Source organism: Pygoscelis adeliae, unplaced genomic scaffold (genome assembly GCF_000699105.1).
Source record: "Pygoscelis adeliae isolate BGI_AS28 unplaced genomic scaffold, ASM69910v1 Scaffold298, whole genome shotgun sequence".
Taxonomy (NCBI): Eukaryota; Metazoa; Chordata; class Aves; order Sphenisciformes; family Spheniscidae; genus Pygoscelis; species Pygoscelis adeliae.
This window is the reverse complement of record NW_008825303.1, coordinates 235,981-259,920: the sequence shown is the minus strand read 5'-3', so window position 1 is coordinate 259,920 and position 23,940 is coordinate 235,981. Positions and strand designations below refer to the sequence as shown.

At 37.5% G+C, this 23,940-nt stretch overlaps 1 protein-coding gene across 4 annotated transcripts in view; it reads left to right on the top strand.

Annotated features, from left to right (window-relative positions):
- The window catches only part of OTUD7A (OTU deubiquitinase 7A), a 78,624-nt gene that overhangs the window by 47,528 nt on the left and 7,156 nt on the right, over positions 1–23,940 (top strand). For all 4 annotated transcript variants that reach the window (XM_009330038.1, XM_009330037.1, XM_009330040.1 and 1 more), the window contains exons 5-9: positions 5,044–5,145; positions 6,675–6,802; positions 7,894–8,006; positions 18,585–18,712; positions 20,512–20,661. In XM_009330038.1, the coding sequence (XP_009328313.1) occupies positions 5,044–5,145; positions 6,675–6,802; positions 7,894–8,006; positions 18,585–18,712; positions 20,512–20,661 (621 nt within the window). The remainder of the gene's footprint in view (positions 1–5,043; positions 5,146–6,674; positions 6,803–7,893; positions 8,007–18,584; positions 18,713–20,511; positions 20,662–23,940) is intronic.

Below are 23,940 nucleotides of genomic sequence, written 5' to 3'. Positions count from 1 at the left end.
CAGGTCAGGTTGGACGGGGCTCTGAGCAACCTTATCTAGTTGAAGATGTCCCTGCCCACGGCAGGGGGGTTGGACTAGATGACCTTTAGAGGTCCCTTCCAACCCAAACTATTCTGTGATTCTATGATTCTATGCTACTGCGAAGCTGATTTCATCATCTAGACTAAAAGAGAGAGCTCCTACAAGAAGGTCCTTTCTTCAAAGTACAGAAAATGCATTGGTAAATGCTTTATTTATTCACTTATTTTTAAAAGTAAGCAGTCACTGAATGATTAATATAAGCCCATGTAGACAATCTGTTCTTTTAATTTTTTTCACGTCAGTATTTGCAAGTACACATTTATTTTATGAAAGGACTAAAACTAAACAAACAAATCCTCTTAGCTAGTCATGTAAGAAACACGTAAAGCATAGAAGTAGCTCTGCTGAAATCTGAATTTGAGGTTCCTGCACCCATTGCTAATTGTCTGACTATTCTGAGTGGGCTGAGTAATCCTCCATTGACTTAGGCAGTCAGTCCTGTGTGCGCCCCAGAGCAGCTATTGCTGTTGGATGCCAGAGGGGAATTGGTGAGTGTTTAGGGTGAACCATTGCTTTTGAGAATATAGGGGGTGTCCAGAATTAGACTTGCTTTGGAAGTTGAAAATGTTATTTTGTGACTTGCTCGTCTTGGGGAATGGATGAGAGGTGGATTTCTGGAAATACGATGTGCTGGAGAAATGAAAGAAAGGCTGGATTTAGCCTAGTTTCTTAAGGAAACTAAGCTTGTGTCAGCAAGCTGTCTCTTAAGATGGTACCACTGTTCGTTTTTTAAATTTAACTCTGCCAATTTCAGACATATTTGTGAGTAAGCTTTTTTAAGTTTCATGAAAATAAGCAGTTGGCTTATTTTTAGTATTTCCATAGAAGAAAAACTTGCAACGTGAATATTGTTTGTTAAGTGCTACAGAATCCACATGGGAAAGACCTCCAGAATGCCCAACCACAAATAAAAGAAAAGCCATCAGAAGTCTCACCTTTAGCCACACGTACGACAAGCACAGGAAACCAGACATTGAGTCCCACTGTGCACAGATCGACTTGTTTTCCTCGGTGAGATGTCTACTCTGTCAGTGTTCTTGAGGAGTTGGCCTAAGACTGGTTTACTTAGCTGTATGAAAAAGTACTGTTAATAGCACAATGAAGCGTGTTAAAAGTGCACTCAGTCTGAGGTAAAACTGTATAAGCTGTGATACGACACTTCACACTTTTTCCCATCTTTAACTGTCCTTGTTCTTCTCTTAATGCGTATTCCATTTTTTCTGTAAGACTTCTGACTTATTTTTGATACGATGAATGCACAGTGGCATTGCAGGCAAGAAACTGACTGTTTGCCTTGGAGGCAGTGATATGCAATCTAGCTTTGCAGTGAAACTTCAACCACGCTCAATCATATAGAGCTTGAGAGGGGGCTCATCCTTTGTAGCATCTCCTTTTCCTCTATCGAGAGAGTTATATTAAGTTGCTGTTTACTAAGTCCTTGTAATTTTGGGGGGGTTAATTCTACCAGAAAAATCCCAAGTCTGTCAAGCCATTTAGTTTACCAGTAGCTTAAACCAGAAAAAAGAATGGACTGGAGAAAATGAAGAGGGAGCAAAGGATTTATGCAGAATTTCTACAAAGGTTCTTTAGTATCATGTAACCTCATGTTTGTTTTTAATTTGGTTGGTTTGTATGTGTACCACCAACCTTGTGGATGTTTGGGCAATGAATGCTTTATAGTGGACCTTAGCAAACTGGAGGGCAGCTCTGTATAAGCACCTTAATGGGATACTCAAAAACTAGAATAATTTTTGTTGCATATTTTTATCTTCTTGTTTATACTGTTAACGGAGTTTTGCATAGAGGACGTCATGCCGAATCCTTTCTTGCCTTTTGTAGTACCAGTGCATAAGATGTCAGGGGCTGATAGTGAAAGCCAAGCCTGGCCGCTGTTAATACTTGAAAAGCATTCTCTGTTCCCTGCTGCCTTCTTTTTGAGCCATTCAGGTCATATAACCATCTAGAATCCTCTTTGGCAATTTCCTCTCCTAAGTCCTGCGGCAAGAAACAATACACCTGTGGCTTCTAATATAATATGGAGGCTTATGAAACTAACACTTAAACCTTTCTAGTGTCTATTAATAATACTCCAACATTATGAATATTGTTGGGTAAAACCCAAGTTTTAAAATATTTCTTATTTCCTTTTCCTCAAATACTGACTTTTTCAACCTAACAGTCGCATAAGGCCGGCTTATATTCATGCCTACAGTTGTAGTGGGTTTACAATAGGGTAGCTTTTGATGTTTGTATCTTGTCCTGGGAGTCATCAAATACTAGATTTTGAAGTAGTGATATTGTTAGTTTTCTAAAGTCTGCAAAACTTTCTCTGAGATTCAGCTTACCTCCTTTGCATGGAATACAAGATATATATCTGGTTCTGTATCAGAATGATTGATTCCTGTTGGGCCCTGCAAATAAGGGAGCAGGGGGAGCCAATATATGCTTTGTATTATGTGGTCTGATACACACTGTGTAATGCAGGACTAGGATAATATCAGAATACAGAAATAGTTGGCAATCTTCAGCCACAGGGGATACTAGATTCTGTTAACATTTCTTTTGAGCTTGTAGCTGAAGTCTTAAGTGTGATGCAAAGAAAGGGCAATATTGTGTGCTTGTGTCTGCCTCTCTGTGTGTTGCTAGATCATAGACCTGGATAGGACTTTTAATCTTGATCTAAAATTAAGATCAAATTTTAATGTACTAGAACATGGCTATATTAATTCTCAGAGTATTTTTGCTGTAAAACAATAGATCAATTTCTTGAAATTGTGTTTTTTAAGATTAAATAGATTTTGTGAGAAAGTAAGAAGCAAGATCAAGTAGGAGACCAACAGAGGGAGGGAGAGTGAGAAATGGGTCTCGTTTGTCCATAATGTTGTCTTATCAAAGCAGACAGAAATAAGCCTGAGGCAGAACTGTTTCCAGTTTTCATTTAAGCTCCACTTTCGTGTTGTTTCCCTAAAGGGATCCCTATAACGGCTAGATTTGAAAAATGAAAATGCACTGCTTTTTTTGTTATAATCCAATGCATTTCTGCTAATTTTTTAGTCAGCCGTAGGCTTTGTGTTGTTAACCAAGCCCACAAACATTTTTTGCACAATCTACTTGAAAGCAGATCACTTTTATAGAAACCTCCCGTTATTCAAAAGATTCAAAAACACCAGACTCTGACATTTGTTGCCAATAGCTGCTAGTTAATCTGCAAAGCAATACCACTCATTATTCCCTTAAGTCCTAAGGTCTGTCTTGTTTAGGTCTTGTAACTGTGCTTTAAGCAGCACCTTGGTATAACTTATTACTGAATATGATACCAGCAAAACATTCTGCAAAAAGCAGGTGGCCAGTTGTTATTTCACAGCCCACAGACACACAGGAGTTGCTAAAAATGATAACTTGTTATTTCAGATTTATCCTTCCCAAAGGCTGTCCAATAGCACTTTAAATTAAGCTGCTTTAATGCATATTTAATTTAGAACTCAATAAGCCTAGTCTGAGATGTAGGGCGTTTACAAACTAGCTGCTAAAATCCTATGAGGATTACTAAGTGTGCTTAGTTACTGATCTGCTATGCATCTTCACCTTTACAGTATAGTAACTCTCAACCCATACTGACTAAGTGAAATTTAATTACATAGTTCTTAGTACCCAGAACAAGTAATTGGGGGCACATGTTAAAATATTGTTATACTACTATTTTTGCACAAGTTGCATTACCTGCCGTTGCAAATAAATGTCAGTATAATTTTGTAATGAAAACATATTAATGGAGAAAAGTTTTTTCATTGCTTGAACTTATTTCTGTTTGGGGGATTTAACCTTAAATGCAAGACTGACTGTACAAATATATAGATAGTATTTCCTCTCAGCTTGCAAGTAAAGGAATTGGGGGAGAAAAAGTCTGCAGAAGAGGACAAACAAAGAAGGAGTCACCATGGGCTGCCTATTGCATTATTCATTCAATTATTCAATTGTGCATTACCCACAGACTTTCCAAAAGTCTTGGAAAATATACCAGCTCTACGCATCAGTGTTAATCGTCTGCTCTTTCTTATCCCCAAAGATGTTATACAATTAGTCACATTCTCTTTCTTTATATTAGAAATGTTCACGTGACCATTTAACCAAGACTTACACTCCAGTAAGCTACAACACGGCAACCTTTGTGCCAGGAATTATGTACTTCCAGTGTTGGCTTTGGCACTGATACTCTTCATGGCTTTATTTGCTTTGTCTAGATACATCAAATATCTGTCCTCCTGTCAGTCTTTTTCATAAGCCATCTGTTTTATAATCTGTAAAACATGCCTCATATAGCAATGATGGTTCTCTAAATGTTCTCAGAGAGAAAAGCCACACGCTATCCTAGACCTTGGGCTATGCATTTGGTCTCATTTTAATTCTCTGGTAGTATAGCTGTTGATTTTAGTAGGTCTAATCATCTTTTACACTATGGTAAATGAGAGGAGAACCAGCTGTTGAAACAATCCATCTGATTGAAACAATAGTACTTAATAAACTTACCTAACAGTAACATACCTTAACACATACATATTTCTTCTGTCTTTTGAGACTTTATTACTGTAACGTAATCTGTCATCTGTGTATGGGAGGCCAATGTCGATTATGTTTGGGAGCTGATACCAAGACTCATAATGGTATTTAGGCAATGAACTCCTTGGAAATCCATCCCTGAATGCAGCGTATGAGAATGGAAGATGCAAATTAATTAAAGGTGCTCTCTTTTTATTCCAAATACTTTTAGAGAATAGTTAAAGTTTATCTGCCTCCTATTTCTCTCTTTTCAGTTTTCACTTCTGACATTACATTTAAGTTCTTTGGCAGAAAGGATGTTCATGATTAACCTTCAACATTACACATCGTCGCTGTATGCCTGAACACAGTACGCATCCTGTTTCAGTATCCACTCCACCGTTTTAATAGATGCTTTCTTTTCAGGACGACTAAATTGGTGGTCCACAGTGTGTACAAGCTGCAAACGTCTTCTTCCCTTGGCTACAACAGGTGATGGAAACTGCCTCTTGCATGCTGCATCTTTAGGTAAGGGAGAGTCTCTACATGAAACCTTCTGCCAAAAATATTTACCACTTTTTTCTATCCCCAGCAAAAGCTCAGAAACACATGGGATGCAGAGACTTTCATTAAAAGCCTGGTTTTGGAGCAATATATTCTTCAAATTTCATTTAAGTATTGTTTGCGTTAGGCATGCTTGAGGGAGGAAGGTAAAAGTTTTATCAGGTTATAAAAGAAGTATAATTGGAACAGTATCAAAAACCACATATCATAAACACCAGTGATTTGCATTTTCCTTACAGAGATCAACCTAACAGCTCTGGAACAGGCAAATTCCAGGTGCTTCTGCACCTGTCCTCATTGTGGGCACGGAATTGCATTCATTCTCTGGCTTTTGTTAAACAGTTCTCTTTCTGTCTTCAAGAATGCAATAGCTAGCTATTATTGCCGTTGGTTCCTTGTAGAGTTTAAGTATATGGGAAATAGACCTTGGGGTGAATTAAAATAATTTCCAATTGATTAATTAATCATTAATACAAGATCTTTGAAGCCTTTCTTCAAATTAAATAAATAGAAACCTGTGAAGCTGAAAGTCTTTGATATGCCTTCTATATCCTAACCTATTGTGAGGAAACTTATTTTTTGTTGCAGTTGCTAAAATCTTCCACCAGAGGAACTCCAAAAGGTGACTCTTTAAAAAACACTGGGATTTTTAATATTTTGAAGAGAGTCGTCTTTTTGAAAGAAGTAGTAAGAAAAGGGCTTTTGCTGATGCCAAGGATCCTTTTGTCTTTGTCCACTTCATTTTTAATTAGGAGGACTTGTATATTATTTACAGCAAATGTTTGGAGTACTTTGATTTGCAAAGTCTTAAATAAACATTTAATGCCAGCAGCTGACAATACGGTAATTGAAACGTGGTTCATGTGTCTATGGGCACATGTCTTGGTGAGAGCTCTGCTCTCTTTTGTTGTAGGTTACTATTCTCAACTACATGAAGACGTTTTATCTTAAAATGAGCTTGAAAGCCTGTGGCTGGCTGTATTTTTAGAATTCTAGTCATCTTGAATGCTCGTCTCTTTATTTGGATGTTGAAGCCAAAGGAAATTTACCATCATGCTGTGTAAGAGTTGGAGGCCTTTGGGTGTTGGTATCATCTGTGATTCACAAAAGTGCCTGCAGTTGTCATTAGCATTCTTGTGTCTGCAAGCTCTGTTGGCAACTACAGCTAAAACCACCCTGTGCATTGAATATTCCATTGCTTACAGCAAAGTTGAAGTTGCCTGCGAGCAAACACTGAAACAACTCAAATCCTTAGTCGTTCCTTAATCAAAGTTTAAACTTTGTTAGAATTCCCTCGTGTTGTTCATTAGCTTATCTATATTGACTGTTTCTTTAGGAAACCTTAAAAATAGTGAGTGAATTATTTGCCAAGGAGGATCTTAAATAATGTGTAAGCTATGCTTCTTTTGCTAATAGAGCAATATTAATTGTACTAGTACTTTCTATTTCACTGTAGCTTCTTTAAAACTGAATGTCATCTTGTGCTACTTCAGGGATGTGGGGATTTCATGACCGGGACCTTGTTTTACGTAAAGCACTGTATACTATGATGAGAAGTGGAGCTGAAAGGGAAGCACTGAAAAGAAGATGGAGATGGCAACAGACTCAGCAGAATAAGGAGGTATGTATGGCCTAAAGACAGTCTTGTTAACATCATTTAGGGTCAAAAGAATTCTTCTGAAGTTTGGTGTGAAAGTTTTAATTGCTATCAAATTCCTTGTGCTTCCATTTTGCATGGGGAAAGAGATAATTGTATTTAGAATTTTTGTATCAGAATGCAAATGTGTTTGTAGCTTTGTGGGCATAAATACCCACCATTTTGTGCCTACAAAGGTCTAAGATGAGTTTGGAACCTGTAGAAAATTTTGGGCTGCAAAATTAAATGTGTAATTTAGCTATCACAAGCATTATAAAATGAGTGGATGAAATCCACAAAAGAAAGAAAACCCCATTTAGGAAAGATTCCCCAAAACGGTGAATTAAGATTCTTGGAGCTGTGACCAAATATTGAGTGGATGTTTCTTCACTAAAATCATCTGTAGATTTGGTTTGACTGTTGGTTAAAAGCTGTGCTTCAGCATGTATTATTTTCTGAAGATGTCCGTGCCTAAACAGTGGCTAGAAAAGCCAGTTTCAAGAGTAATCCTGAACGCAACCAAGTGAATATGCTTAAATGTTTGTGACTTATTTGTAATCTGCTTTTTGTTGGCAGCAGTCAGTGAGAATAGCTGTCACTGACTCAGCTGCTTCAGGCTACCTGAAAACACAGGGGCACAGGAGCACTTATGTACCCTTTCTGCTCTTGAACGGAGGGAGAAAGCATCACCCGTCTGCCCAGGAGGGCATTCACAGTAGTTCCATGCATTGGGGAAGAAAGCAAACCTCCAGAAATGGGCAGTAAAGCATGCTAACCGTGGTTGCAAGGAATTCACACGGGTATGAATAACTGGATCTCCAATCATGGAGCACTGTGTTAGCAGCAGCAGACCCACGTCTAGAAGTGTAATCCAGTATACAGTTAGTGGTTTAGACCTTTTTTTTAAGAAGTTAATATTCTTTCAGCTGAATAGAAATGTTGAACCATCCATGGTCCAAGATATTAAATCGTGTCATGTATGAAGCTCAAAATAAGTTAGTTGTAAATACTACTACAGAACTCTGCTTACATTTTGTACCAGCATAATCGTAAAGGTATTTCATTCTCTCCCATAGTCAGGTTTGGTGTATACAGAAGAAGAATGGGAACGGGAGTGGAATGAACTGCTTAAACTGGCATCAAGTGAGCCTCGTACACATTTCAGTAAAAATGGAGGCACTGGTGGTGGGTAAGTTTAGAGTATGACAAAATCTTTTAGTTTTTGTTCTCAGTAGGAAAACAATACAGCACAACTGACTGAAGCTGTTTATAGGACCATCAAACTGCCTTTTCAACTGGTTGCAATTTTTTTTTTGCGTGGTAGAATATAATTATCTACACTTCCCGTTATAATGTTTAGCATTTTGATGAAGTTTCCTTGTACAGTTACCACACTAACTTGAGGTTACTTTGCATCCAAAAGAGTCTGGATTTCATAAATCCCAATTTCTTGGTTTCTGGAACAAGCACGTTGGCAGTAGCATTTAGCTTCAAGGAGATGAAGTGCCTCGTCTCACTGAAGATATGTCGCTCTTTGTTTGAGGAAGACTTAGCAGAATGAGAGCCACTGCTCAGATATTTTCACTAAAACATGGAATGACAGAACAACATCACATCTTCTAATAGCATTCTAGAATAAAGTAGTTTGTGCCCAGATATCACCTTTTCTGTGCTTTAGCACAGCTTTAATGCCATCTTCTCATATTCATACATTTATTTCAGTCCTTTTTTGCTTTGTAGTTCAAACAGAAAAGCTTCAGAGAGATCTTTTTTGAGGGCAAGTCACCAAGTAACTCTTCACATTTTCTACTTTTAAAAATACTGTTAACCGTAAACATACAGGGGAAAAAAAGTAATATTTTCGGTATTAAAGCTAAAGATTAAATATTGGGTGCAGTGTCTTTTTAAACAGAAAGCAGAATGTCAAGTTGTACTTTGTAGTCTCATAGAATCATAGAATCATAGAATAGTTTGGGTTGGAAGGGACCTTTAAAGGTCATCTAGTCCAACCCCCCTGCCGTGGGCAGGGACATCTTCAACTAGATCAGGTTGCTCAGAGCTCCATCCAACCTGACCTGGAATGTTTCCAGGGATGGGGCATCCACCACCTCTCTGGGCAACCTGTGCCAGTGCTTCACCACCCTCAGCGTAAAATATTTCTTCCTTCTATCTAGTCTAAATCTACCCCCCTTTAGTTTAAAGCCATTCCCCCTTGTCCTGTCACAACAGGCCCTGCTAAAAAGTTTGCCCCCATCTTTTTTATAAGCCGCCTTTAAGTACTGAGGGGCTGCAAGAAGGCCTCCCGAAGCCTTCTCTGCTCTAGGCTGAACAACCCCAACGAACAAGTCCCTTGTCAAACAGGACTGTCCTTTGGACCAGTCCTGTGCTGGCAGGGCAAAGAATCCTGAACCATCACTGATTCTGCTGACAGTGGATTTCTAGCTGAGAAAGATGTCTATTCTTTTACACCAGAGAGCCTTCGAGGCATGCTCAATTCAGGTCATTAAAAAGAAAAAAGTGACCCATTTCTGACCAAACAAAATATGTCATCTGAAGGTATTGGGCAGAAAAGCAGGCCAAAGTTGGATGTTGTAAAGAAATAAAAGACAGTCAATATGAAATTAGTAACATTATAACTGCCTCTTATATAGTTTTAGTTGAATAATCCTCTATGTTAGTGTCAAAGCAGTTTATCTTTGAGTGAATATATGTATCTTCATCCACAAACAGCAGACTTTTGTGCTTTCAAACTGTTTCCTGCTCTATGTTGCTGTAAATAGGGCACTTATGAAAAGGAACAGCAAGAAGAATCACAGAAACTGCACCACGAGGAGGGGGATTTCTACCTTTCCAGGTTATCTGCTCAGTTATTTTCATTTACTTACTCAAAATTTTTGACACTTTAGCAGTTGGCCGATTTCTCTTTGTCAAAGAGTAAAACAAACAAACAAACAAATTCAAAGTAAAGATACATATATTAGGATGAGACAAAAAAATAAGGTGGCAACAAATGGCAATGTATGATGACCTGCACAAAAAGAATTTTATGAGAGGACCATTAAATTACTCAGCAGTACTGGCGCAGAATTTCAGACAAATAGAAAAATGCATAGCAGGCCAGAAAATGCTTCTTTCCTCCCAATTGGACCTGGTAAACTGTATAAATCCTACATTTTGCAGAAACCTGCTGCACCATCATGAAGCCCTTCTGAAAAATCAATACGCTACTTCAATCTTTGATCAGTTGAGAAAACTTTAACTAAAAATTACGATAATTAATATTGCACTGATAGGAACAGTTGCCCTTTCTTTGACTATTCAAGCTTTTATTAAACCCATGTAACGTAAATAGTGCTCTCAAACGCAAGAATTATTTAAAGATTGTAGGGGGTTTATTTCAAATTAAACTGATTCACTGTCATCCTAGTAAAGTTGGATGTTGCTGCAAGGTTCTGCATAGGGTATGTCTGTATTTCTAAGAATGACATCAGATTCTTTTCTTACCTGATTTCATATCCGTTTCTCTAGATTGTTTCTGTAAGAGTATGGCTGATGGCAGCTACTTTGCTTACACTCTGCAAAGTTGCAATGTCTGTCAGTTACTACCCAGTGCTAACAGGCAAGCAAGGAAAGACCAGCTTAGTATGCGTGTTTAATCTTTGTATAATACTCAGTTAGGAGCATTTTAGTCAATTAACTTTTTATAAACAGTAGCGGAAAATTTGATGGTTGCAGGGAAAAACCCAGTATTGTCTACTTTCCTGCCAGCATGCATGTAGTTTAGATGTTTAGAAGCTACTGGAAAAAATGGATAGAAACATATTTGTGAAAAAGTTTGGGATGAAATAGTATCTACAACATTTAAATACCCCTGATGCACATACAGAATCTGCTTTAAATAGCTGGTATGATAAACTTCCCTCGCTTTCAGTGCAGTTGTTCCCAAAGTACAGGATTATTGAGCAGCCTTAAGAATGCAGAAGCTTTAGTTTTTTTGTCTAGTGTTTATCACTAAAAATATTTAGTGTTTGTTTACTCAGTGCATGTTTTTCTCTAGCTACTGTTTCCCCTGGAGAAAATTGCATGTGGTGATAAGTAAATTGAGAAAATAGGGCATACAACACAATGAGAATAATAAAATCTTTACAAAATATTCTCTGGGCTTTGAAAGAATATTATATTTTCCTTTTAACCCTGTGATGTCAAGGATAGGTAATTCTGCTAATGCAGGAGGACATTGTTTAGAAAATTGTCAGCCATAATGTGTCTCATTTTCTTCTATTTGGAGGCTAAAAAAAAATAGACTGGCTTTCATTTTACTCTCTAGTTTGTTTCCTATGTTTGTAGATATTTGCCTGTTGATACGCATTAGTCTTCTAATGCAGTTCAATTCACATTTCTATTAAATTTGGCCATTCACCACCAATTTGCTCTGGCCTTATTCTGTCTGTTTCATTCTGTACATTTCACGTACTATGTAGTTTCAGTACCTACCAGTTAGAGATGTCCTCAAATGTTGCATTTGCCGGTCAATCAACCATCTTTACCTTTAGTTCTCTGATACTTAAACAGGGAGTATCACTATTACATAAAGAATTAATTTAAATGGTTTTTAATATTCTCATCGTGGTTTGCATTTATCTTTTTGCAAATCAAAATAAAGTAAGGATAAATAGACAACAGGTAGTTTTTCCTTTAAAACAGTGAAAGAGGAATCAGGCAAGAAACTTAGCCTGTTAAACATGTGAATATGTAATTCTTTTTACAATCATTCCAAAGCCAGAATGAATGTGACAGAATGAATTGTTTTCTCAGTTTAATGTACCCGTGTTCAAAATAGAGCCCTTGAGAAGGAAAAGGAATATCAAAATAGTATTTTTGAGATGGGGTATATTACGTTCTCTAGTTAGGTACTATATTAAGCAAGCTTGGAAATTAGTCTTTGAATTGTAGATGAGGCATTCTCCTTTGGTGTCAGTATTAGCTAAAGCATCAGAAGTTGTATCTGCTTCAAAAGAATTCAGTGACAAGCCTAAGTCTGGAATTATGCTGCCTCATTCACCTGCAAGTTCCTTTTAGTTATTTTTCAGAGTGAACTACATGCAAAGGAGATCAGCAATTGTCGCTAAATCTCTGAAGAGTTCTTCTTTGAGAGCACTCTCGTTCTGAGGCTTGGAAGTTGGAAAAAAAGAAAAAGATAAAGGGAACACAGAAAAACCTGGTTAAGTTCTTGTTTCCAACATGTAAAATCCTTCAAGCACTAAAGCAGAGCAAACTAATTAACTATGATGCAGATTCTTGCTTTGAAACAGATTTGCACATCTTTCTGTAAATGTAAAAAATAAATTTCAGATTAACATAATTGTTTCATTTATCTCCATTTACAAGCAAAACCAGGGGTACTGAATTGAAGCAACTGCTTTGAAAAAAGGAAAATGTCTTGTACTCTCTGTTCTTGTTAAGAACCTAACTATTGCAATCCCGCTAAAGAGAACATTCCAGCCCATTCCTTCTTTTTGCAGACTATTCAGTCAGAGATTTCAAAGCCTGTTCTAGTGCTGGATTGAATATCACCGTCGTTACTCACTTCTTGAAAACCTAGTAGAGCTGAAAGCTAGATGTCGTGGTGTGAGATCACCACGACAGATTCTGAAAGTGGATGGTATTCTTATTTAGTATTAACTGTCACCTTCTAGCTAGCTGTCTCATATGCTGTTGGCACTGTCTTACTAATAAAGTCAAGTGATTTTAAATGGGGAAGAAGGGAGGGAATATTGCTGTAATCTTCCCGTGTGTCATTAGGATTTTATTTAAGGCAGAAAACCAGAACATTTAAACAGGAAGTACCTCTCAAATGCATGTAATCTCTGAGGTTTTGGACTTCGTTAGGTATTCAGAGTATTTCAACATAGAATTCTTCATACAAAACTACTGCGTCCATCAAAGACCCTCGTCTTGTAGAGAATTTAGTTTAGATCATTTAACAAAGACATTGCTTTAAAACTATTTTTATTTGCTCTGGTTGTCTATTATAGGAATGCTATTCCTTTTTAACTGTTCAGTATATGCAGCAACTACAGCGTGCAGATAGAAAAAGGTTCACTGTAACAGTGTATCTTTCCCTTATTAGCTGAAGTTTCTGATGGATAATAAATCTTTTCATCTGGCCTATTTTCAGTTGATGTAAATTGTACTTAAGCCAAATGCAGCCTGGAAGTAAACAAATTGCTGTGGTGATTCAAATATGCTAGTTCAGACAGCCCTTCAGATCTGAAAACAGTGGATATCCCACAGACTCTAGAAAAGAGGTAAAATTCAAGGCAAAGGAGGGATCAGAATTATGTCATATTAAAATTAAGTACTAGTACCTACGTAGCGATTGGGTTTTTCCTTATTTAACAAGTTTTTGTTGAATTCAGGATATTTCCTATTTGACAGATGGTTGCATCTCACATGCCGCAGAAGACGTTTTACACAAAAGCATGCATTCCCACGCAATTAAACACAAAATAACCTTCAAACCAAAATAATCTAGGGCAAGTTGACTTAGGTTTTCTTTTTTATTATATGCCTTGAAAACTGCTTCCTATACATTGTTTTTGCCTGAGAAAAAAATATTGATATTTTTAAAGACTAAGAAATAAAAATTGGAACTCAAAACTTTCACATTCTTTATCTCCTTCAGTCAATGCAGTATACCATTTATTTTTTTTTCCCCTGAAGAAAAGAAGGGAAGTGTCCCACTACTGTGCCATTTTTTGTGTTTGAGTTGAAGCTCATTGCTGAAATACTGTGTAAGGGAATCAATGGATAGGTTCCTACACCTACCTACAGCAGAAATTTGTACTTGCTAGTAACCTGCAGCTGTGGTGTGTGTTGGTTTTAATTCTGGGATTCTTAAGCAGGGAAGGAAGAGGTTTCAGAAACGGAATGGTGGCAGATTGAGATAGGAACTCAGATTTTATTCTGGTCTCATGCTTGTACCTAATCACCAGGTTGAAGAACTTGATACTTGTGTTGTTTCAGTACATCTTAACTGTCTGCAGGCATTGGTCTCTCGCTGTGTGTGAATCCTGAAACTTAATCTAAACTTGGAAGAGCTGTTATGAGTCTGCTGGACAAACTGAGAATCTGGAACGTATCTATGGGGGAAAAAAAAGCAAGGTTAGCATAGGGAGCTGTTTAGAAGGAAATCCAAGGACATGAAAACAGATCTTGCTCAGAGTTTACAGGCAAAAGAGAGGAACAGACAGCAGATAGCCAGGTGGGACAGCAGCGTAGGTGACTTTCTCGTTTCAGCTTTTTGAGTTTTTTTTTCATTACTGGCCGCAGTACAAATTGGATTTTCCATAGGGGAGAGAATCTCTTTGGAGTGCTGAGTAGGTGTCCACCCTGTTTGAATTCGAGGTATCAGTGGTCCTGTAGGATAGACTGAGATTTTTTTTATACTTATCCTTTTTTGTTGATTTGTTCTTTACAATCAAGATAAGTTATTTAGTCAGAGTGCCCTGGTTGAGCAGGATTCTGCCTGCAGTGCAGATTTATGTGCTCTTATATATGTGGATTTCATTATTTAAGAATTAACTTTACATGAACAGATGAATTAATTTCAGTTTCTTAAATTTCCTTTGCTTTCTTGTTATATTGACAAAAATATTTTTTCCACAATTTTCATGGCCACGTAGTTAGCATAAATAAAGGTCCATGAAAAAAAGTGGAATGATAAGTGGATCAAAGGATGTGGCAGGTTGCTATGGATACTTGTTAACGATGATTTTTCATTCTCATTAATCTTTAGAAAGATTTCGTACTGAATCCTCAGCAGTGGCACTGAAATAATATAAGATGGCCCACATGAATTACTGGCAATGATGAAATAAAATTGAACATTGAAAAGGTTGCCCAGAGAGGCTGTGAACTCTTCCTTCTCAGAGATATTCAAAAGCTGTCTGGACACGGTCCTGGGCAACTGACTCTAGGTGGCCCTGCTTGAACAGGGGCATTGGACAAAGTGACCTCCAGAGCTCCCTGCCAACCTCAACTACTCTGGGATTCTGTGAAAATGAGCAATGGAAAACAGATGTGTAATAGAAGAGAAGGATTTGAAATGTGTGAATATGATCATAAATAGTGAATCAAGCAACTTGGTGATGTGATATTGAAGAGTGAAAAAGCCCAGTGGAATTTTGGACTTCATGTGCAGTCAGGCTTGACATCAGCTGACCAAAGGGATAAAGGCCCTTCTGATACAGTTGCATCTGGCATATGCCTTTCACTTCTAGAAACCTTATTAACTAGGAGGTGAGGAATAATTAGAGGATTTGAAGAAAAACTTTAGGACTAATAGTCTGGAAATACCAAAGTGAGAAAACAGCTGGAAATCTTTGTAGCACATTGTCTTGCCAATAACATGATTCTTTTAACTTCCTTTTGGCTAACAAATTACTCTGACATAATGCACTGCAAATGCTGAAGAGCCATCGCAGCCAACAATTCAGTTGGAATTCAAAAAGGAATACGAGAGGAAATTACAAAATGGGGAATTTAGGTTGAACATCAGGAAGAATTTCCTCACGAGTTTGGGTAACGGGACGAGGGATACAGGGAAGGAGAGGTGTCTCACTGCTTGATCAGAGAATTTTTGTCCTGCATCAGCCTACTGTTAATAATTTCCATCCTGCTGTGCTCCCAGGTTGGGATGAAAGATTTTGATGTAAAGTTCCAGGGATGGGCTGGATGCCATCAGACCTGTGAGAAGGTTACTTTATTTGTCCCGCGTATTCTAGACCGGTGCCTATACAGTTATGTTCAGTTACTATTTTTCACATATAATGAAAATTAATGATGGTTAATTATGGAAGTTCTCTGCACACCTAACAATAAGAGGACAGTCTGCCTTCATTTAAGAGTGTGCCTAGGTTATGTTGCCCACCTTTATTTGTCACGTCTCACAGAAGCTGTGCTCTGTGTGTATTTTATTTTTAAGTGGTACTCAGCTGTGAATTATCGTCTTTACTTTTGTCTGCTTCCCACAACCCTACCATTTTTCAGTCTTCTTCCATCTAGCGTGTTTATTTCTGTCCTCCAGGTAGAGGCAAAGCTTTAAAATGTGATAAGTGACATTAATGACATTAAACTAGAAAAATAGGAAAAGAGGTAACTGAAACCAAAAATTCTGTAAAACGCTTATGAAGTCATAGAAGGGTTTGGAAGTGTTCGGCTAGAAAAGCGGGGAACTTAACAGAATTATTCTTGCAGTTCAGATGAAAGAATGATCTGTTTCATAAATGATTGCCTTTATAGGTTAGTTTTCCAAAGGTGCTGGGCATTTCCATTTCCTGGAAGATTGTGGGGCTGATCCAAAGCATACTGATGCTAGTTGGAAAACTTTTTTTTTTAATGTTGTCACTCAATTTTAAGTCAGGTTTTCAGTCTTACCTTTTTTTGGGGAAAAGTACCCCATTGCATTTAGTGATCAGCAGCATATCCCTAGAAGTTAGTAGCACATGGTCTTTAACATAAAGTCTCTCTCTTCTTGCTGTCAAAAGTTTTGAGCCATGAAATGTGTAACTGCACATTTTGTAAGCTTTTCAGTAAAAGAGAACATTTAAAACAAACTTAGCAGTTGTGTTTGTCCATTCATATATGAAGAAAAACTTTTTTTTAAATTTGTATAGGTTGGGAAAATAAGACTAATGTATTCAGGTGAATAGGGCAGCAAAGGTATATTTTAAGGAATTCAAGGATTTTAGTCCATAAATTATATTCTAAGGATTTGCCTCTCTATATGTACGTGGTGGTTTAACGCTATTGATTTGTGTTGTTAAATTTGAATTTCTGACACTTGATGCTATTGAGAATAGATGTATAGGCTGTAGATGAATCTTACAGGGACTGGTTCATTGGGTGCTTTATAACTTCTTAGTACTGAGTTGAAAAAATTACAAATCTTGCTCTGTGCTGTACATGTGTTTGGCTTTCCTAAATGTCTTCTCTCTATGTTCTTCTTGGTAGTAGTGATTATTTAATCTAACATGCGTTTTCTCCGATACTCCTGTCACAACCAGTTATCTTTTCTAATAGACATCCTGTTATTCAGTTTTCCTTTGTCTTCTGTCGGTGCTTATGCCTTTCAGACATCAGATGATGAATAGAACAGCAACTGCCCAAATCATCCCAGATAGGACTGGGATAGCTCAGTCTCATTTTTTTCAAAACATATTGTGTGTACTCGTCTTTGTCAAATTCTTTCAGTAGGTAATTTATTAATTTTGGCCACCTTTGAAATTTAGGACTAATTATGGTTTTGACACAAAACACCGTACTGTCAGCATATTACCACTTAATACACATGTTTTGGAGAACTAGATGTTGAAAGGCATTTTCACCAAGTAAGGATAATTAATTTAATGAATTTTTTTCCCCAAGATGTATATTCCGTAACGGTATCAACGATTCAAAAGGAAGAAACAACTCTTCAGAGTGCAGAAGACTCTTCAAGTGCTCAAATTGTCTTCCAATTATATTGTACACAGAGATTTTTTTTTTTTTAATTTCCTTCCAACAACAGCAGTTTTTTGTCTTTGTCTTAAATTACTTGCTCGTTGTGAAGCTGGTTGAGGATTGACTCTGTTTAGACCTATGGAATACTCCTCAACGAAGCATTTGTTTTAATCTAAAAATGAAATATTATTTCTCCACTTTTTTAAGTGCTCTGTATCTGCTCCAGCTAGATGAAGAGAACGGAAGGACTTTAATTAATTCTTGTGGTATTTGGATCAGACCTGTAGAAGGCCAATGTAAAGAAAAGCCTTGGGTTTCTCTGTAGTGCTGTCTTACTGTTTGAATTTTATGTTCTGTTCTCCTACCATATAAGATACTCTTATTGATTCTTTCTGTGTGTTTTCTGAAACACAAAGCTCCACTGGCAAAAATGTTTGGCCTTGTCTCACCTAACCACATCTTGATCTAGATTCCTTCTGTATTCTGTAAAGAGAAACGAGAATTTTCATCTCATCTTTGGGCAAATGCTTAAGAGGAGAGGGATGATCCTACTTCCAGATGTGCCTGTCTTTTTTTGTTATCTGTAGAGGCAGTCAAGGTGAAATGCTTAGACTTCTGATTTTAGATGTCTGAAAGTAGGTGAAATTCATCTCATTGGAAAATCTAATAGGAAAATGAATCTCCAGTTCCTTACACAGGTACCCCTCCTCATCTTAAAAAAAAAAAAAAAAAGTTTTGGAAATAATAAAAGAAAAAAAGTTGACAGCTTTGTAAGTTAAATTCCTCCTACTCAAGCCGACATCGATGTTTCTTACATTGCCAAGGTAAACTCACATGTATTTTGTTTAGAGGAACTAGAAAAACACTTACCTTTCATTGTAGAGTCTATGTGCCAAGGATGTCACGTGAAATTATTTTTGTGACAAAAGCAGATTTACACCAGGAGCTTGGCTAAGAATTACCTTTTTCTATTCCCATTAGGCTACTAAAGAATATCAGAAAGTAATGAATTTTGCTGACTACTAAACTAGTGTGGAGTCTGCAAGTGAAAACATTTTCTCTGTTGCTATTATTTTATTTCCAAAAATATATTTTCCTTTCCGATTTCTTATGTTACCTATTTCGATAATTGGAATATGTGTTTCAGAAGAGTGGGAATATGAGTGACAAGGAAGAAGAAATAGCTGCTGCTATGTGTCGGTTCACTGAAGTTTCAATGGTTGGTTCAAGTTGGTTCAAAAAGTTTCAATGCTGTGTCTTCCAGAGTCGATAATTCAGAAGATCCAGTGTATGAGAGCTTAGAAGAGTTCCATGTTTTCGTCTTAGCCCATATTTTGAGAAGACCTATTGTTGTAGTAGCAGACACAATGTTACGAGACTCAGGGGGAGAAGGTAAGATTTTTCCATCAGAAATTTATGCACCTATGTAAATTGAATCAATCGAACTATCACAAAGAAAAGACCTAGCTGTAACATATCTGAGTGTTTGTGGGATAGCTGCTGCCTTTTTCTGAGAAGGAAAAAAAAAAAAAAAAAGAGCAGAATGATACTCAATTCATTTCTATTAGATAAAAGTAAAAAATACAGGATAATTATGTAAGTCTCTCTGAAAATCTGTTTATCCTAGATATTGCCTATTAACTTAACAACTAAATTACAGAAGACAATACTTTTCTTACTGGTCTAGGTTAACAAGGTTCTAATTTTGCTGTGTTATTTTTACGCCCCTTAGAACTCCGCATAAAGCAATCTATTCTGACTTTGAAAAATTGAATTTTGAATGTGTATATCTTGGCTTTTGTTTTTACTAACTCCTTTGCTGCCTCCCATTCAAAAGTTTCCAGAATGTTTTATTCAGTTTGCACATGTGAGCACACAAATGTTAGCTCCATATGTGGAGCCAGCTGGACAGCTGTCTGAGCAGGACTTGAATGGTTAAATTAATCTCTCTCACTTTTTACCATGAACTAATAGAATACTAATTAATGATAGTATGTTGCTTAACTAAAGGGGAATGTTTGGTTGATTAAAGGGGGATGTTAAACACGTGGTGGAGTTTACAGAAATTTACTTCTACAGGAAAATGCTGGGGGGTAATTTCAGTTTCCTCTCAAATTGTGAAATACAAGTAATGGGTATATGATTGCTATCTGCTGTTATATAGCTATATTCTGTCACAATAATCCCAGTGTTTTTCTCACTGCTGGCCTCACGGACCAGCATGATCAAGTTACCCCCGTTTAACTGTTGTATGTACAAAGTACAGGTTTTCAAAAAGACTAATAACTTGGTCAAATTTGGATAGACTCGCCAAAATGTGTATTTATGCCTCAAAAACAATACTGTTCTCCATCCCAAAGTCTGGACACAGCAGACCTCTTCAAAGAAAAAGTCTCTAGTAAAAACAGTGCATTGTTTGGGTTTACTTTTTCCTTATGCTCATTTTGGAAATACTTCAGCAATAAGGATTCATGTTTTCACAGCAAAAGGAAAAATAATTGGTTAGAAGCAAACAGGTTGAGCGAATTTTCCTGCCCAAACTTGCTGTTCCCCATAATTATACATAAACAAGTGTAGAATCTTTTAAAGGAAAGAGCTTTGCCCTTACAGATGCAGCATCCCATTCAAATTCTACTTGTAGAATTTTTTTTAATCTTTCCGTATCATTGTTATTATATATGCATACATGTACACATTCATACATATATGATGTGTGTGATGACGTGTGTGTGGACTATGAACATGTTTGTAATGTTTCTTGTAGAAATCTGTTAATGCAAGGCATGAGCAGAGTACGTTGCCAAGAGAACTGATAGTGTATTTACTGCTGATTATTAGAAAATATCCTTCTACCTAGAAGTATTACAGGAAGGTACGAATCTGCATACATGTGTGAGAGTCATCAAGATTTTGTTATAAGACCTTAATATCTTTACTAGTAAACAATTAGAGCAAGGAAAATATATGTAAGAGCAGAATGTTTTCATTATTGTTCTTAGTATATTTCCTGACATTTTTCTAATGAAATCTTACCTGTTATGACTGATTTCTGCATTGATTAGTCCACTTTAGGCTGCTCTCCTGGAACTCCGAAAATGTTGTAGCACAATTGTTACATACAGTGGAACCAACATTATTGTCTGTTCTTTGACACGGTTAAAAAAACCCAAACAACTCATTTTTCTTTGCAGCGTTTGCACCTATACCGTTTGGAGGAATTTATTTGCCACTTGAAGTTCTACCTAACAGATGCCATTGCTCACCTCTTGTGCTAGCCTATGATCAGGCCCATTTCTCTGCTCTTGTTTCCATGGAACAAAAAGATCAACAGAGAGAACAAGGTATGCTACAAACACAGCAACCCAAGGGTATATATTGAATGCAATGCACAAAGTACTTTCTCTACCTGTAGGCGTATTTATCTATCAGAAAGGAAACAATATCCACTAAACTTTATTGCTGCATTCTTAGGACGCTAAGTGGCCTAATCACAAGACTGGGAGCCAAGAACTCTTCAGTCCTAATCCTTATGCTATCACTGTCTGCCTTTGGCACTTAAAGCTTTTCTGTCAGTTCCATATGTGTAAATAGGTATAGTCATCGTTACCTACTGTTCTTCTGGATTCTTGAAGACCTTTGTTAATTTGGGTTACTAAAGTGTTTAGAAGATTAAGTGTGAGTCAGATTACTATTGAAAACTCATGTAATGGAAAAATCTCTCTTCTAGTGCACTAAATGCACTTTTCTCATTTAGAAACATTTAGCTGAAATGTTTTTATCTTACCATCTTGCTGTCTTCTGTTTTACTTCGGAACAGTGACAACAAAGACTGACCAGATATTTCTGTGTCAAGTTTGAGCTTCCTGGATATGGGATTGGGAGTGACAAGAGCTTCAGGACTGGATTTGTTCCTGCAGCAGTGCCTAGGAGCTAGCTATAACTGCCCTTATTTGGAAGACCTGTTTGCTTAATAATAGAAAGCTGTGAGATGAACTGTCTCTGCTCCTTTTGTGGGGGAGGGAAAAGTGTTTTGCCAAAAACGTGGTGAGGCTTTAGAAAAATTCAGTTGAGTTTTGCTGTAAGGTATGAGTCCTCCTTTTTTTTGCCTGATGACACTGCAGAGGTGCATGCAGATACCTGTAAAGTAAGCACGGAATGTGTGCTGGTTGCTGAGATCTCCTGAGTGAATTTCATTTAGTCCTCCTTCCTAGACAGTATTTTAGAGGCAACTAAATATCCTTCACTGAATTCCCTAATCCTCTGTGCATTTCATCTGATTTTGGATATATTAGGGCTTTTCCATGCTTATGAGACAGTCAGCATGCTGCAGCTGTGCAAAGTAGAGAGAAAGACGTTCATTAAAACGATGCAAAGGAGGAAAGAAACTCTTGAACGACAGATTTTGTTGTAGACATCTTCATGCAAGAATTTGACATCTAGTTAAGTCATCCTTCTTGGAAGGAGCAGAGAGTTTTTTACATGAGGTTGTGTGAGATGGGAAACGCTCTACAAAGGGTTGCATGTGGTATTGGCAAACTTCGTGTTGGTGAAAAGGAGACTGAATCGTAAGACAGTAATGGAAAAAAAGGTTGATCTAGATGTCAGATATTCAATGGGAAAATCAATCCAGTCCAACTATTCAGCCTTCAGTGGCACATAGCTATTTCAAGGATTTGTAGGTAGGTGCTTGGCAATAGGTCTGGCCTTTGCATTATATACTGGGACATTGCAGCTGCCTTTCAGCCCTCAATCTGTAGAAGAGCGGCTCCTAGGAAAGTGCTTTTCACATAGGAACCATTTCCAAAGCAGTACACTGAGGTATGATGTGAAACACCTTGTGAGAAATGAAAGTCTGCAAAGCAAATTCATACCATTTTAATGCAATAATGTGATATGAATGAAGATGGAGTTTTGGAGAGCCTTTTTAAGGATAGTGTTTCACTGTTGATGGTTGCTGATGATACGCTGCAGCAAGGACTGTAATGTCAGCATGCTATTAAGTTAGCAGCTCCTGCATATATGTCTATGTTACAAATTGTAGAGTTGTCTTGTTGTAGAACATGCCTCCACGTCTTTGGTCTTGATACTTTTTAGGCCTGAGTTCTGTTGGGGTTAAAGAAGACCATTTCTGGAGTAGGCAGAGTCCATTTCTTCCTTTCTAACAATTGGGTTTGGAATAATGTCAGTAGACTGACAGTAACCTCATTTATTTCAGGCACGTCTATCTGCCTTCATACAATACTTCATTATCACAGGTCTTACAAGAGCCTATGTGCATAAATAATTTGGCTGAATACACAGAACTTAACTATCTCTGCAATAACTTTGCAGATAGGGTAGCCGCCACTCACCAAACCTTTTGCTATTGTGGCATCCTCTAAGTGACAGGATTGACAAAAGGTAGTGAGGGAAACTACTCTTCAGCTGCTCTGACCCTACCTCTCAGTGTGTGTTGAAGTATTCAGTGACACAACTTGGTGCCACCTACTGAAACATTCCTAATATTACAAGCCATATATTCCTGTTAATCGCACCCTGCAAGATCTTGGGTTTGATAACAAGGTCACATATTTGATTTCTCCCACAAGTGCTAGCAATAATGTGAAGTATACTTCTCGTGGTTAGAAACTGTCTTTCTGTAGGGTTTTCCTACACCTGTAGTCGCACAGGAAAGGTGCTGGGAGAGAAAAAACAATCAAATATCCAGCATGGCATCAGTGACGTTAAGTACTGCCTTTGTTCATGTGTAAGTTCATCCAGGTTAATTACAAGGGCTGTTGAATCAAAATAGTATTTGTTTTGTATGATCCGATTTTACATGTTTTACTGCTGGGCCTTGAATACACAGGCTTCAATTCTGTGGAGCAGCAGAGAGCGCTTGGCATTAAGTCTGGGATGAAGGGAATGCTTTAGCTTTCAGCTGCCAAGCTGGTTGCTGTTAGAGACTGCAGCAGTCTAACGGCTAGCACAGCATTGCTATTGTTCTTCAAATGCTGTGACAGGAAATAGATTGGCACAAGGATGCTCTAATAATGTCTGTTTTTTGTACCTTGTCAGCATAGAGATGTTGGCAGCTTTGGCACAGAGGAAGGGAGAGCCACAATTGTTAAGTCAGAAAACAATGGCACAGGTGCTACAGTACATGGCCAGATTTTGAACTATCAGAATGCAGCTGAGAGCTTAGAGCTGCAACTTCTTAAAAGGAGCATCTCTGATAGCCAGGCCGTTTCATAACTTACAGTCATAGTATTTATGCTGTAACCATGTAACCGGATGCCAGGAGCAGCATCTGAAGCTGTCTGAAATACTGCATGTATGTACATACATGTTTAAGCTGCTGAGGAGCTTTCTTGTGGAGGAGACAGTATGTCCTGTATTTGTGAAATATGTGTGGTCAAATAAATGCTGATGTGAACGCCTGAAGTTCTGCTTTGGCATATAGTTCATGTATCAGATCATTTTGAGCATGACTGTAAATGTATGTAAACAGAGAAAAACATGCTAACATCCTCTTGTCTGGAGAGGATTTAAAACGCATTTTGACATGTCTTCTTTTTACCAGCACATAGCTGGCATTCTGATGGTCACCAAAAGCCCTCTTGTTTTGAAATCTACAATGT